Below are 13957 nucleotides of genomic sequence, written 5' to 3'. Positions count from 1 at the left end.
ACAAGAAACTGTTGAATGTACTTGAAACATGTATGGGAAAACCATCATAAATAATGTTGTGTAAAGGCACAGATGAACGAACTGGCTAATTGGTGTATAATTCATGAGTCTGCAAACTTGGAAACTTAGCTTCCCAAATAAAATGGCTCTTTCAAAGTAATGTCATTATTTATTTTAGGCTATTTGATCATTCCATGGAAGGATTCAAAAACTGGGAGTTTATGACTACTCACTGCTGGAGTGAAAAAGCAGCAGGTGACTGGATATTGGAAATCTGTGACACTCCATCTCAGCTGAGAAATTTTAAAACTCCAGGTATGACTCTAACCCTTATTTTGGCTCAGTCAATTCAGAAGAATGCTTGCAGTTGCTTATACTGCCTTGACAGTTTTCCACCTTTTATTTACAGCTGGAACATCTCACATAGTATTAGTGTGAAGGCAGAGCTGTGAAAAGCTTTATTCTTAATTTCGCTTGTCAATGCACTCTTCATTTTTATGTTGCTGTTATTTGCCATTTAAAACATGTATTTCTGTTTAATTCTGAATTTACTTCTGGTTTCCATGGAGAATTAAATCTTCTCAGGGGTAAACTGCCCTCATTCTTGCAGTCACATGTGTTATCTCAAAGTACACAAGGATACTTTGGCAATTTAGAGCTTCATCATACCAGACAGGAATTCTTTAAACAACGACAGACATATATACCATCTGACAGGTTATCAAGAGTCAGTGCTTTAAACAAACCCAAATTTTTACTAGGCACAGTTTTTGACAAAAAATACAAGAAACTGCGTGTGCCACATTTGAAAGATGTCGCACATATAATGGAATCACCAAATGTTTTGGGTTGGAAGGGACCTTAAAGATCATCTAGTTCCAAATCCCCTGCCACTGAGAGGGACACCTCCCACTAGACCAGGTTGCCCAAAGCTCCATCTAACCTGGTCTTGAACACTTCAGGGATGAAGCGTCTACAACTTTCCTGGGCAACTTGTTCCAGTGTCTCACCACATTCACAGGAAATAATTTTTTCCTAATATCTAATGTAAATCTACCCTCTTTCATCTCAATACCATTACTCTCCACTGTGTTTCTCCATGCCTTTGTAAAAAGTCCAGCTTTCCTGCAGCCACTTCAGGTACTGGAAGGCTGCTATAAGGTCTTCTCTAGAGCCTTCTCTAATCCAGACTGAACAACCCCAACCCTCTCAGCCTGTCTTCATAGGAGAGGTGCTCCAACCCGCTGATCATCTTTGTGACCCTCCTCTGGATTCCCTCCAGGAGCTCCATGTCCTTCCTGTCTTGGGGGCTCCAGAACTGGACACAGTACTTCAGGTGGGGTCTCACAAGAGTGGAGTAGAGCAGGGAGAATCACCTCCCTTGACCACCTGGCCATGCTTCTTTGATGCAGCCCAGGACATGGTTGGCTTTCTGGGCTGCAGTAGCATATTGCCGGCTCATGTTGAGCTTCTTACCAACCAGCATCCCGAAGTCCTTCTCCTCAGGGCAGTTCTCAATCCATTTTCCTCCCAGCCTGTACTTGGGATTGCCCCTACCCAGGTGCAGAACCTTGCTCTTGGCATTGTTGAGCTTCATGAGGTTTGCAAAGGCCCACCTCTCAAGCCTGTCAATGTCTGTCTGCGTGGCCTGTCTTCCCTCCAGCGTATCTACCACACCACACAGTTCGGTGTCATCAGCCAACTTGCTGAGGGTGCACTCAGTGCCACTGTCCATGTCGCTGACAAAGATGTTATACAGCACCAGTCCCACTACTTAACTCTATGGAATATCCCTCATCATGGATTTCCACTTGGACATTGAGCCATTTACTTCAACTCTTTGAGTGTGACCTTCCAGCCAATTCCTTATCCACCAAGTTGTCCATCTGTCAAGGCCATGTCTCTCCAATTCAGAAACGAGGATGCCTGAAGCACAGTTACAGATGCTTTGCACAGGTTCAAAGTTCTCTGCATTTTTACCTTACCCATTAAAAAAAAAAAAACAAAAAAAAAAAACCCACATTTTTTTGGTGTTTACACAGCTAGAAAATCCAATTATACAAGAGAAAGGAATTCACAGGTTGCTAGCATTGGTAGGTTGCATTGTGCTCCTGTTTGTGTGGGCAAAGTGCACAGACCTCATGTTCATCCAGTCACAAACTATGATCCTAGTAAGAATTTTTGAGTCTACAGTCATTCTTCTGCTTTGAATTCCCACTGCACAGTTCAGTTTCATTCACATATTTCAGTATGAGGACTTCAAAAGAAATGGAGATTGCGAGAAGGGTTTCAGGGACACTCATGGGAGTACATGCTTACTTCTATTTGCTGGTTATGAGAGATTAGTACATACTTGCCTTTGAACTTACTGAACATTTAAACCTTAAAAAACATTTTGAAATGGAAACATTATACGCAGGCAAAAACACCACTGTTTTTGCATGAATACTGAATATAGTCCTTCCTTCAGAGCCCCACAACAAAATAGGTAGAATTCCTTTAATAAAAAAAAAATCAATTATTAAATATAATTTCAATAAATAATACAGATTTAAACATGTTTGAGAGATAAATACCACTGATGTATTGGAAATAATTTATCACTAAATCTAAATTAACATTTACTGTGATTGGGCAGCATATCAGAATGCAATAGTATTTCACTGGAAGTGAAAAATCTAGTTGATTACTGCTTTCTGATAGATAAAATTAATTATAAAAATTCTGCTCTGAAATATTTTTAGGACTACAACAACATTAGCAATAGAATTAGTTTATAAGTTAGTGAAGTAAAAGATACATTCCATCTCAGGCAGCTAAGTAAATTCACAAAGCAGTAGGAGTTTTCTAATTGATTTTCTAAATTTTAAAACATACTTTAAGTAAGTGAGGCTATAAAAATATTTATTTGTAAACTTAACAATAGGAGATTCTTAAGTATGTTTATTCATGAATGAGTAGATTATTGCAAGTCAGTAAAACTATTCTAATAAGCCTAGCTAAGTGTGAATACTTTTATTACTTCTACTAAATGAAAAAGCGCACATAAAGAAACATGGACGAAGATGCAAACTGGAGTGCTTGAAAGCCTTGAGTTTGAAATAAGAATGCTAGCATGATAAGGCATATGCAGGTACCTGACTAATCTAGAGGAATGATGTTTCGATTCTGCATTGTCCAAGAAAGGCCTATTAATGTTTCTGCCACAAATATGGAGATGGAGTGCTTTGCCTTCCTCTTGAATGAAATTTCCTAGAATCATAGTATGGTTAAGGTTGGAAGGGACCTTAAAGATCATCAGGTTCCAACCTCCCTGCATGGGCAAGGACACCTCACACTAGACCAGGCTGCACAAAGCCTCATCCAACCTGGCCTTAAACAGCTCCAGGGAAGGGGCTTCCACAACCTCCCAGAGCAACCTATTCCATCACCTTACCACCCTCATGGTGAAGAATTTCTTCCTGATGTCTAACCTAAATCCCCCTCTTTCAGTTTAAAACTGTTACCCCTTGTCCTATCACTGCCAGCTCTGGTGAAAAGCCCCTTCCCAGCTTTCCTGTAGCCTCTTCAGGTACTGGAAGGCCATTTTAAGGTCTCCCCGGAGCCTTCTCTTCTCCAGGCTGAGCAGCCCCAACTCTCTCAGCCTGTCTTCAGAGCAGAGGTGCTCCAGCCTTTTGATCATCTTAGTGGCCCTTTTCTGCACCCTCTCTAACAGCTCAATGTCTTTCCTGTGCTGAGGACACTAGAGCTGGATGCAGTACTCCAGGTGGGGTCTCACCAGAGCAGAGGTGCAGAGTTACCTCCCTAGCCCTGCTGGTCACACTTCTTTTGATGCAGCCCAGGACACAAGTGGCTCTCTGGGCTCCAGCACACACTGGTGGCTCATGTTGAGCTTCTCATCAACTACCACCCCGAGGTCCTTCTCCATGATCTTTCTGGGCACAGAGGTGAGACTGACCTGCCTGTGGTTCCCTGGGTCTTCCCTTTTCCCCTTTTTAAAAATAGGAGCTATGTTCCTTTTTTTTCCATCAGCAGGAACCTCATCAGGCTGCCATGACCTCTCAAATATGACGGACAGAGGCTTAGCAATCGCATCCACCAACTCCCTCAGGACCCATGGATGAACCCCATCAGGTCCCATAGACTTGTGCACCTTCAGGTTCTTTAGATGGTCACAAAACTGTTCTCCCACAGTGGGGAGCTCTTTGTTCTCCCAGTCCCTGCTTTCACCTGCTGTGGCCTTTGCAGTGAGGCTGGAGCACTTGCCAGAGAAGACTGATGCAAAGAAGTCATTGAGGACCTCAGCCTTCTCAGTATCCTGTGTAGCCAAGTCTCCCGTTTCCTCCAGGAGAGGGCCTGCATTTTCCTTCCTTGTCCTTTTATCCCAAACATACCTGTAGAAGTTTTTCTTATTGATCTTTACATCTCTGGCAAGATTTAATTCCGTCTGGGATTTGAGTCTCCTAACCTGGTCCCTGGCTGCTCAGACAACCTCTCTATAATCCTTCCAGGGCATCTGCCCTGGCTTCCACCCTCTGTGTGCTTCCTTCTGAAGTTTCAGCTTTTCTAGGAGCTGCTTCCTCATTCATGCTGGCCTACTCCAGTTTTTATCTGACTTTCTCTTAGTTGGGATGCATTGCTGGAGAAGTTGATCCATATATATCAGCCAGTTTTCACAGTCCCTCACCTCCAGGATGTTATCTCATAACGTTCTCTTGAGCCTGAAGAGACTGAAATCTGCCCTCCTGAGGTCAAGAGCGGTAAGCTTGTTGTGAGCCCTCCTTGCTGCCCTAAGGATCTTGAACACCGCCATTTCATGGTCACTACAACCAAGGCTGCCCTTGAGCTTAGCATCCTTCACCTGCCCTTCCATGTTGGTGAGAACAAGGTCCAGCATTCTAAATTTGTTTTCTTTAGTTATTCAGATTGGAATGAAGACTCTGTGCAGTTCACCTGCTCAAGGTAAACATGCCTTTATGGGAGACCAGCTGGTCCAATTGCTCCTGCAGCTTACAAATTCAATAGGACTACTTCCATCATAACTTAGAGCAGACCAGGGCACAGTAGGAATTCTAATGTGTGAATATGGAGTTGTCCAGTCTCCTTCCTATTCCAGGTGGTGCATAGACCTTACTTAACTGGGTTTATACATTTTACTTTGGACACAAAGGAACCATCTCATTTCAAATTAATGAAAAAATTATTTTATGTTGCTTATATAATGTTATGTCTAAAAAAATAACACACAGATGAGCCTCATTCAACTGCAGTTGAAACTGGTAGAATTGAATGAGAATTTTAGTTCTTTATTTCTGCTCTTCATTAGCTGAATTACGATATTTTTAATGCAGCAGATGGCCAAATAGCCTGATGCTTTTAAAAAAAGTTTATTTGCCTGTCCAGCCATCAAATCGTTTACTCTTATTGCCTGTCTCAGTTGTCTGCATATCCTGAATTTTTTGGGCGGTTGCTAAACCGGAAGTCATAAACCAAGATTTTTAAAACCTGTTATGTAATATAAAAGCAATAAGTCTCTACTGAAGACCAAGATAATTAGTGTGATTTTCAAAATTGCTGAGCAGCCAACAACTTTTTATTAAAGTCTGTAGTAACTCTAGGGTGCCCAGTATCATTTAAATGTCAGCTGTATACTCAACTGGTTGACTTTAAGCACAGCATCTTGAAAATCTTGAATATCAACATCTAAAGCTCTGACAAGAAAAACTAGCATTGCCAGTGTTTCGATTTTTCCTTAGTTTTTTTTTCTGAACTGTTCACTTTTCACCATGGTTTTGCAGTGCTAAAAGATTCTTAGCTAGTTGATATTATTAAATGTATTTGGAAAATCAGCCATAAACAGCACTGTTCAGGGATTCAGGGGAAATGTTTGGTGTTTGGGGTAGTTTTTTTAATTTTCAGTGCTTTAGACTTTGATAGCAGAGAGATGTTAAACAAGAACTAAATAATTTACTTTTAATCCGATTACTGAAAAGATATAAAAATAAATTATTTTCAACTCCATCTTGCACTGATGCAGCCAGGAACATCTCTGCTGGCTTGAAAGACAAATTAGAGTAGCTATTCACCTTGGCATGCACTGCAATCCAGTGTTTAATCCAGCAGGCATGAAGGAGAGGCACAGTGCAGCATGTTTCAGACGTTACCCTCTTCTCCCTTCCATGGCACATCCCCTGTACTGAATTCTAGAAAAGAGGCAGCATGGAGCCATTTTGCAAATTTTTCATCTGGGCTATTCTTCGGACATCTTTTACAGCCCCTTTATGTCACCAGGACAATCTAATAGTAGTCAGCTACATTTGCAGCTTTACACTTTAAAGCCTCTTCCTGCACACTCCTGTTTATCATATGTAATTGTATAGGTCTTGCTGATTTATTGATTTCAGTACTTTATATATACTTTTCTCAGTGCTACAGTGACTCTCATGGGACCTTTTTTTTTTTTTTACTCTGTGAGGACTAAAGCCTAAAGACCCAACTCTGGAAGCAAAGGGGCAGTAAGGACAGGGGATGTGGAGAAAGTAAGAAAGTGAAGCTGCCCAGCTGATGGTTGTGGGGAAAGCTGATGCAGAAATGAGTCCTGCTGGAGAACTTACTCTTTACTTCCTTTTAAACGTGATGTGACACAGTGCTTGAGACTGATTGGGATTTTTACATGCATTGGATTTCATAAGTTGCAGTCTGGTTGTGAATTTTGTTCCTGGTTTGCTGTAGACTGTCTATTAATACACCCCCCAACTTTCTAGAGTGGTCATTGCCCTGTGGTTGAAGCTGTCCAGTAACACATCTGTTTACAAGATTTTAAACTTTCTGCCATGTATTAATGGTGGATAAACTCAGCTGAATGGGCATGTTTGGGTAAGCCTCTGCAACGAATAGAATGTGATATAAAGTAAAGGTGCTTAAACACAATTTATGGTGCCTCTCTAGTTTATCACCATACCCTGCAGCTTATCCCACTGATATCACCATCATGCCTGTTTCTTGTTTCTGTTGGGTGCATGTGTTTGTTTAACTATTGAAAGGTTTTATAATTAAGAGCTGCAGTTTTTCTGTAACCAAATATCCCCACACTGGCAAGGTGATGCCACAACTGTTACTCTTAAAGAAGTGCTGGGTCCAGTTCACAAAATAGTACATGTGATTTCTGTATTCAATTCTGTAGAGTTTCTGGAGGTGGACATGTGCTAGCTGTGAAACAATGTGATATACCATTTCTCCTATACATAAAATATGAGACCTCTGCTACATACAAAATACAAGCAGGGTAAAGGTTTATTCTAGCAAAACTACATTATGGAATCAGCCAAAAATGGGAAAAGAAATATTTGGCTTAAATATGCACACTTTTTTTATTCATTATAAACTGTGTGTGTTTGTATATATATTTAGTTATTGAAATATTTTCATTGTGCAAATTAAACCTGCCTTGAGGCAGACTTAATTTATTTGCTGGCAAGTCACATGGATTTTTCTCCTCCTTATTTACTGAATGATTCTTAAAGGCAACTAATCTCCATAGAGACCGTGCATTATTCCCCTCACTACCTTTTTGTATTAGGTATGCATTAAAAGCACCAGTCCTTCCTGCAGCAATGTGAGTACAAGTTCTTCCATGTGTTTAAAATCCAAACGAAATACACTGTGCCTGAGGAGCATCTTTACCTGTGGTTATTTTTAGTGAGTCCTTGCAAATACATTTTTTAGTATCCAGTATTTTTACCAGTGTTCTGGAAGAAGAATAATATCAGCCCTTGGGAAGTTTAGTGATCTCTGGAGCATAATAATGACACAGATTAAAAGATCTGAATAACTCAGCAAAACACACATTTTTTTTTATAGCATCCAATATTTTGTGGTATATATATGCTGTAGAATTGGCTTAAAATACCAAAAGGACAGAGACTGTATGTGGAGAAGCTGTAGCTTTGAAAAAGCTGTAGAGATGACTGCATGTCTAGATAAAAATGAGCTCCCTCTATGACCTCTTTCCTGAAAAGATAGTGACTTTAAGAACCCAACTGAATCATTCTAAAGAATATTGAGAGGTAACTTGATCCCCACATGTCTATATAAGAAGAAAATAAGTTATTTGCATGTTTTTAATCTAGTGGAGACTAAAGAGCTACATGGTTGTGAGCTAGGGGTAGGAAAAAACAAGTTGCTTGGACTTTAGCAGCTGAGGTAGTAGTTTGGCAGCAAGTGGTGATAGACTCTTAATCAGTTCATTTTTGAAATCAAGATTGAATGTCTCTTTAGAAAAACTAATGCTTTGCTTTAGCTGTGAAAAGTTGGACACTAATGTGTGAAACAACTGTCATGTGATGTAGTCTCTTGCTTATGTTTTATTCTAAAAAAGTAACTCTGGGAGCAGAGAAAGTTCCATCTGAAACGTAGAAACTTCTGTCCTGGAAAGGTTAAATTGGCTTGGCAAGAGACAGAAATAACAGAGATTTTTCTCTTTAACCCTAATATAAACCAATTAAAAGAACTGGGCTATAATTTGTCAGGTAGTGGTTTTCCTCATTGTTGCTTACTGCTTGGAGGATGAATGTAAAAGCAGAGAGATAACATATTGTATTGGTCATGTCAAGGGAGAATACCTGGTCACATTGGGAAACATACTGAAAATCACTTGTAGAGGTCAAAGTACTTTGTTTGCACAGGTTGAAAAAGTCCAAGGAAACAATATGGAACATCAAATTATTGAATATCATTGAAATTAAAGAAGACTGCCTGAGTTGAATTTTACATTAAATATATTACATTAAATATTTTACATTAAATATAATAAGTGATTCTCTGGAGAAGAGACATACCTGGTTTATATTTCTTTTTCAGTAATAGTTTTAAGAGACGAGTATTCTAATCACAGAACAGCCTCCAAAACAGGATCTTTCCAATGCAGAAATAAATACTTACTGCTCCTCTGTTTGCATTCTCTTCTGATGAGGATTGATATTTACAACACGAGACTTCTACATACATAAATACAATCACGAGAATAGGATAAGACCAAACATACATTTCATCTTTTCAAGGAGGGTTGTGTATTTATGCATCATTACTTTAGGCATTATTCCAGGCCTGAGTCCTTTTGGTCTTTCACAGAATTAATTCACTGGGTAGTATAGAGGGATGGGGACTGGAAGTTCACACTTCGTGTTCTGACAGCCCGAACTAATGGCTTGATGTACAAATATCTTTTTATTCTTCCATTTGGTTTGATTTGGGAGGGCACACTGAAGTTCTGCCATGGAGGTTTTAAAAGAAGTTGTTTCTTGTTCATCAAGATGGGTCCTGTAAGCTCATGAAAAGTACCTTTGAATAATAAATGAGATGTAACCCCTTTCTTGTCAGAATTCTGAAAACAGCTACTTAGCTAAAAGTTCTCAAATAATAATTGCCCAGTCATTAATGTTCTAAGATAAAGTGAAATCCAGAGCAAAAAACTCCTTTTTTTGAGTACCATATACTTTTTTCAAATAACTGTATGGCCAAAGGTTTTGCTGTTTGTTGTTTATATTGAGTACAACTCATGTTGCAATCTTTTATTAAACCGACAAGAGACTGGAGCACAATGAAAATACTACATAAAGATGTGACTGAAGGCAGTAAGCTTTCTCAGTTTATAGTGAAACAGTGATTGCAGTATCTGTATTAAACTGAAGACACTTATTTGAAAAGCAATGTCTTCCAAATCTGCTCACAAAGTTATGTTTGCAAAGTGATATGCTTTTGTAAGACACAGCAAATAGAAATGTTTTCTAAAACTAGATTTTAAATACCTAATTTCTAGGCAAATTGAAAGAGTGGTCATTAGTACTGTATGGAACATCCATTCAGCCTTACTCGCCAAGAAATGATTTTCCAAAAGTGGAAAGAGTGCGCTCCAGTCCAGTTGAAGACCCTACAGAAGATTATGGAACAGATGACTATTCAGGTGCGTATAGTCATTTACTCTGTCAACTTACTGAAGAAATAAGAAGTTGAAGAAGTGACCTGAAACCCTGCGTATGTAAAATATTTAGTGAAGTGGATTTTTAGTTTAACATCAGAACTATTTGTTTCATGATTTAGAGTTAAATGTTTTCATTTCATCCTTATGAGTTTGTAAGCAAAGTGTTGCATATTTTAAGGTACAATAGACATACTGTGAAGAATGCACCAGTTTTCATGTAAGTATATTAAATTACAGGTACATACGTATGTACACATATATATGAAAAACAACATCTACATCTGTGTTGTTTCTCACCAATCCCTATAGAAGTTTTTCAGCCTTGTTGTTAGACTTCAATAGAGTTACGTTTTTGGCACTGCAAAATACGTCAGGTTGGCAATTTCCAACATTAGGAGTATTATTTAGCTGGTTAGGACTGGTGAATCTGAAGTACAGCTACAGTAAACAAACAGTAGGACTAAGTTCTATATAGAGGTTTCTGTTATTATAGTCTCCTGCAGTAGCAGTTACACCCACAGTCCATATTTTAGATTGAGAGCTGCTGAATGACTTGTTTTGTTAAGTGATGAAACACAATCATCACTGCTGTAAAGATCACTAATTTCTTAAATTTTTATATAAAGCAAACTCACTTTACTTCACGTTTGCATGATACTAGGAGAAATTTCAAAGTTGCAGGCAAACTGAATAGATTTCATTCACAAGAGAGCAGTGATCTTGAAACTTAAAACCATCCACAGGTTTTATTCACCTACATAAAGGCACGAGTTGATGGTTCTTTCCTCCTGTAGTAGGAAGGGCCTTTTTGAAAATGGTAAACATAGAATCATAGAATATCTAGAGTTGAAAGACACCCATAAGGATCATTGAGTCCAACATGAGTGCATCTGAGATGGAAGACCTGCTAATCAGCAAGTCTTATCTGAGGCTTTTGCAGTGTGTAGCAGTGGGAAGCACAGTGGGAAGCACATGCAGGCCCTGGTGGCTGGTTCAGTTGGTTTGTGATAGCCACTTGGACCAGTTGTTATGCAGTTGATAACCAGAATATTCACTGCTCGTCTTTTTTTCATTTATGTTGACCTGCTTGTAAGTGATTTTGCTAATAATTCTTTATGAATTACGGAAGCCTTTACACATTTCTGAATAAAATTCAGAATTATTTGTTGCTCATTAGGAAGACATCTGTTTGGACTCAGAAATAGTTTCTCTTTGATAGATTCTGTAGAGGATGCCACACTTTCTAAAATTGTCAGTCACTGTCAGTGAATACTGAGGCCAGGATTTGCAAGGTCTTCAAACAACTAAACTAAATAACTTCCCTTTTTGGTGAAGCCAAATTGCTATTTGGAATTCAAATCAAACAGAAAAATAGAGTAATGTATTCTGCATTAAAATACTGTGGTTTAAGGGATGCTAAGTACTAAAAGATAAGTTTTATTCCTCCCCCCTCCATGTATTCTGGTTTTATTACAGGTCCCTGCAATGCAGAATGCAGTAAAGTAGGGTGTGATGGGCCAGGACCAGATCATTGTACTGACTGTCTGCACTACTACTACAAATCTAAGAACAACACAAGGTATGCCCAAGATGATAAAAAATCTTTACTTCATAGATTTCTTAGTGTATACCTTAACTTCCTTTCATCTTTGCTGTAGTCACGCTACATAATTCATTTTCCACTGAATCTGACAAATTTTCATAGGAGTTGAAAGAAAACCAACCCTAGATAATCAGAGTTTAAAGTATAGCTTTCAGACATCTTTCTCTGATTATTTCCTCATCTCTTGATTATTTTTCCTTAAGAAAAGGAAATATATATACATATATATATGTATATGTATAGGTATAACTGTGATAGCTACTACAGCATCTGTGATTGAGTTTGAACAAGACAGGAATAAATGTAGATTATCAAAAATGTTAGCGTATGGCTGTCTTCTGAGGCATTTGCCAGTGAGATAGCATATGCTGCAGGGAAAAGGAAGAGAAGAAGCAGCTTGATGCAATGCTTTGGACGATTACATCTTAGTAAACATATGATCATTGAAAAATAGCAATGCTGAGAAATACTTCTGCTTTGCAGTCATGGTCCAGGAGTGTGGTGGCAGGTTACTTCACTAATGACTCTACCTTCTCTTCTCTGCTGTCTGCAGGATCTGTGTTTCGACCTGCCCACCTGGTCACTACAATGCAGACAAGAAACGCTGTAAAAAATGCTCACCCAATTGTGAAACCTGTGTTGGAGGCCATAGTGACCAGTGCATGACCTGTAAATCTGGCTACTACCTGAATGAAGTAACCAATAGCTGTATTACCAACTGCCCTGATGGGTTCTACCTGGATAAGAGTTAGTACTTCTTGTTTCTTTATTGTGGGCTACAGAATTTCATCTGGGGAGGCTGTTGAAATACTTACGAGCAAGAAAAGTGTATGTTGATGCATCTATCTCTTATCCTGTTCCTCTTACTAAATTGTTGCCAAGTGTTGTCAGGAATCTCCTCAAAAATGTTACTTTATTTTAAAAACCATTTGTAGTGGCAGGATACTTTTTCTGGTTGTGGCAGAGAGTAACAGTAACAGAATGAGGGCAGCTCAAGAGCAGGTAAACTGCAGGAGAGAGCAGGCTATCGCTACTCCAGAAAGCCCCCAGATTCTAATGTGAGACATTTCCCATTCCCACAAATTCAAATAATATGGCACCACATACAAGAGAGAGCTGAGGAATCGACCCTGGCCACTGAAGTGGAGCTCTAAGAAAAATGGGCTTCTCGGATGTAAAAAGTGGTTGCAATTAGCGTTTCTGACAGACCAAAGTACATGTAGTGGTGTGATCACCCAAGAGCAACAATTCTCTGCCATGTGACACCCCTGCCTTCCATTTTCTCCTGTGATTGACAAGTAGACTGCCCATGCACTTAAAACTGCATTGACTTCAGTTATCTTTAGACACATCCTTTTTTTCATCTAGGTACCTAACCAATTTTGAGAATTAGGAAAAACAGGTATTACTTTAATTCTTCCATTTTTCACTGTATGGGAACTACAATAAAGGAAACTCCTTTCCACCTATTTAAGACAGATAGATGAAAAATTAGGATTAAATGGAACATCAGTTTTTTCTTCTCAGAAGAGTATGTGACACTGCATCTTAAAAGTCTGAAGAGAGTGAGACATCTCTTTTAAATATGGAGCTCTTAGAATGAAAATGAAGGTGTTAAGTAATTTATGTGTTGACTTTAAGAATACACTTGTTCATGCAGGTGTGTCTTTAAGCACCAAATCAGGTAGACGGGACAGGCTGCTTCCATGGAAAGTGTAAGGGGTAAATTGCAGGATAGTTTCTGGAATACATGGCAATCATTACTGCATATCACTGCTAGATGAAAAGATTATTTAAGTCCATATTATAATCAGTTAATGTGGATTTAAAATGTTTATGAAGATACTTCTAATTACCTCAAAGCATGTTTGTCTCAGGGTACAACTGTGAAATGTACAGAAATAGATTAAACCATTTGATTCCTGAAATAAAAAGGTAATGATAGGCAGACCTTAACTATTTTAGCCTAGCTTGATGTTTCCCTTCCTGAGGTCAAGCTAGAGTGTGCTAAGTTGTGTGATAATATATCCATTTTGTTTTATTAAATATAACTGTTCAAGGTTTTCTGGGCTTGGGGTTTTTTTTCTGTTGTTTTTGTTTGTTTGTTTGTTTGTTGTTGTTGTTGTTTTTTTCCTTTGTAGATAAGATTGTTTGCCGAAAATGCAGTGAAAACTGTAAGACATGTGTTGAATTCCAAATCTGCACAGAATGCAAACATGGCCTGAGGTAAGGAAATGATGGATGTCACTAAACACAATGCCTAAAGAAGCTTACTGGTCTTTGGATACACAATGAAGAAATCAGACAGCTATTTAACCTTGAGTGGCCCTCATTTCACATGTTCCATCTCTGTTTAGCTTGTAATATAGTACTTT

General features: G+C 38.8%; 1 protein-coding gene across 2 annotated transcripts in view; it reads left to right on the top strand.

The window, feature by feature from the left end:
* Positions 1-13957, top strand: part of PCSK5 (proprotein convertase subtilisin/kexin type 5) — a 250386-nt gene that overhangs the window by 171822 nt on the left and 64607 nt on the right. For both annotated transcript variants that reach the window (XM_051643618.1, XM_051643617.1), the window contains exons 13-17: positions 179-315; positions 9818-9961; positions 11456-11558; positions 12136-12329; positions 13724-13808. In XM_051643618.1, the coding sequence (XP_051499578.1) occupies positions 179-315; positions 9818-9961; positions 11456-11558; positions 12136-12329; positions 13724-13808 (663 nt within the window). The remainder of the gene's footprint in view (positions 1-178; positions 316-9817; positions 9962-11455; positions 11559-12135; positions 12330-13723; positions 13809-13957) is intronic.

Source organism: Apus apus, chromosome Z, assembly GCF_020740795.1.
Source record: "Apus apus isolate bApuApu2 chromosome Z, bApuApu2.pri.cur, whole genome shotgun sequence".
NCBI classification, from domain to species: Eukaryota; Metazoa; Chordata; class Aves; order Apodiformes; family Apodidae; genus Apus; species Apus apus.
Note: the sequence above shows the minus strand (reverse complement) of the source record. Positions and strands in the feature narration are given on the sequence as shown.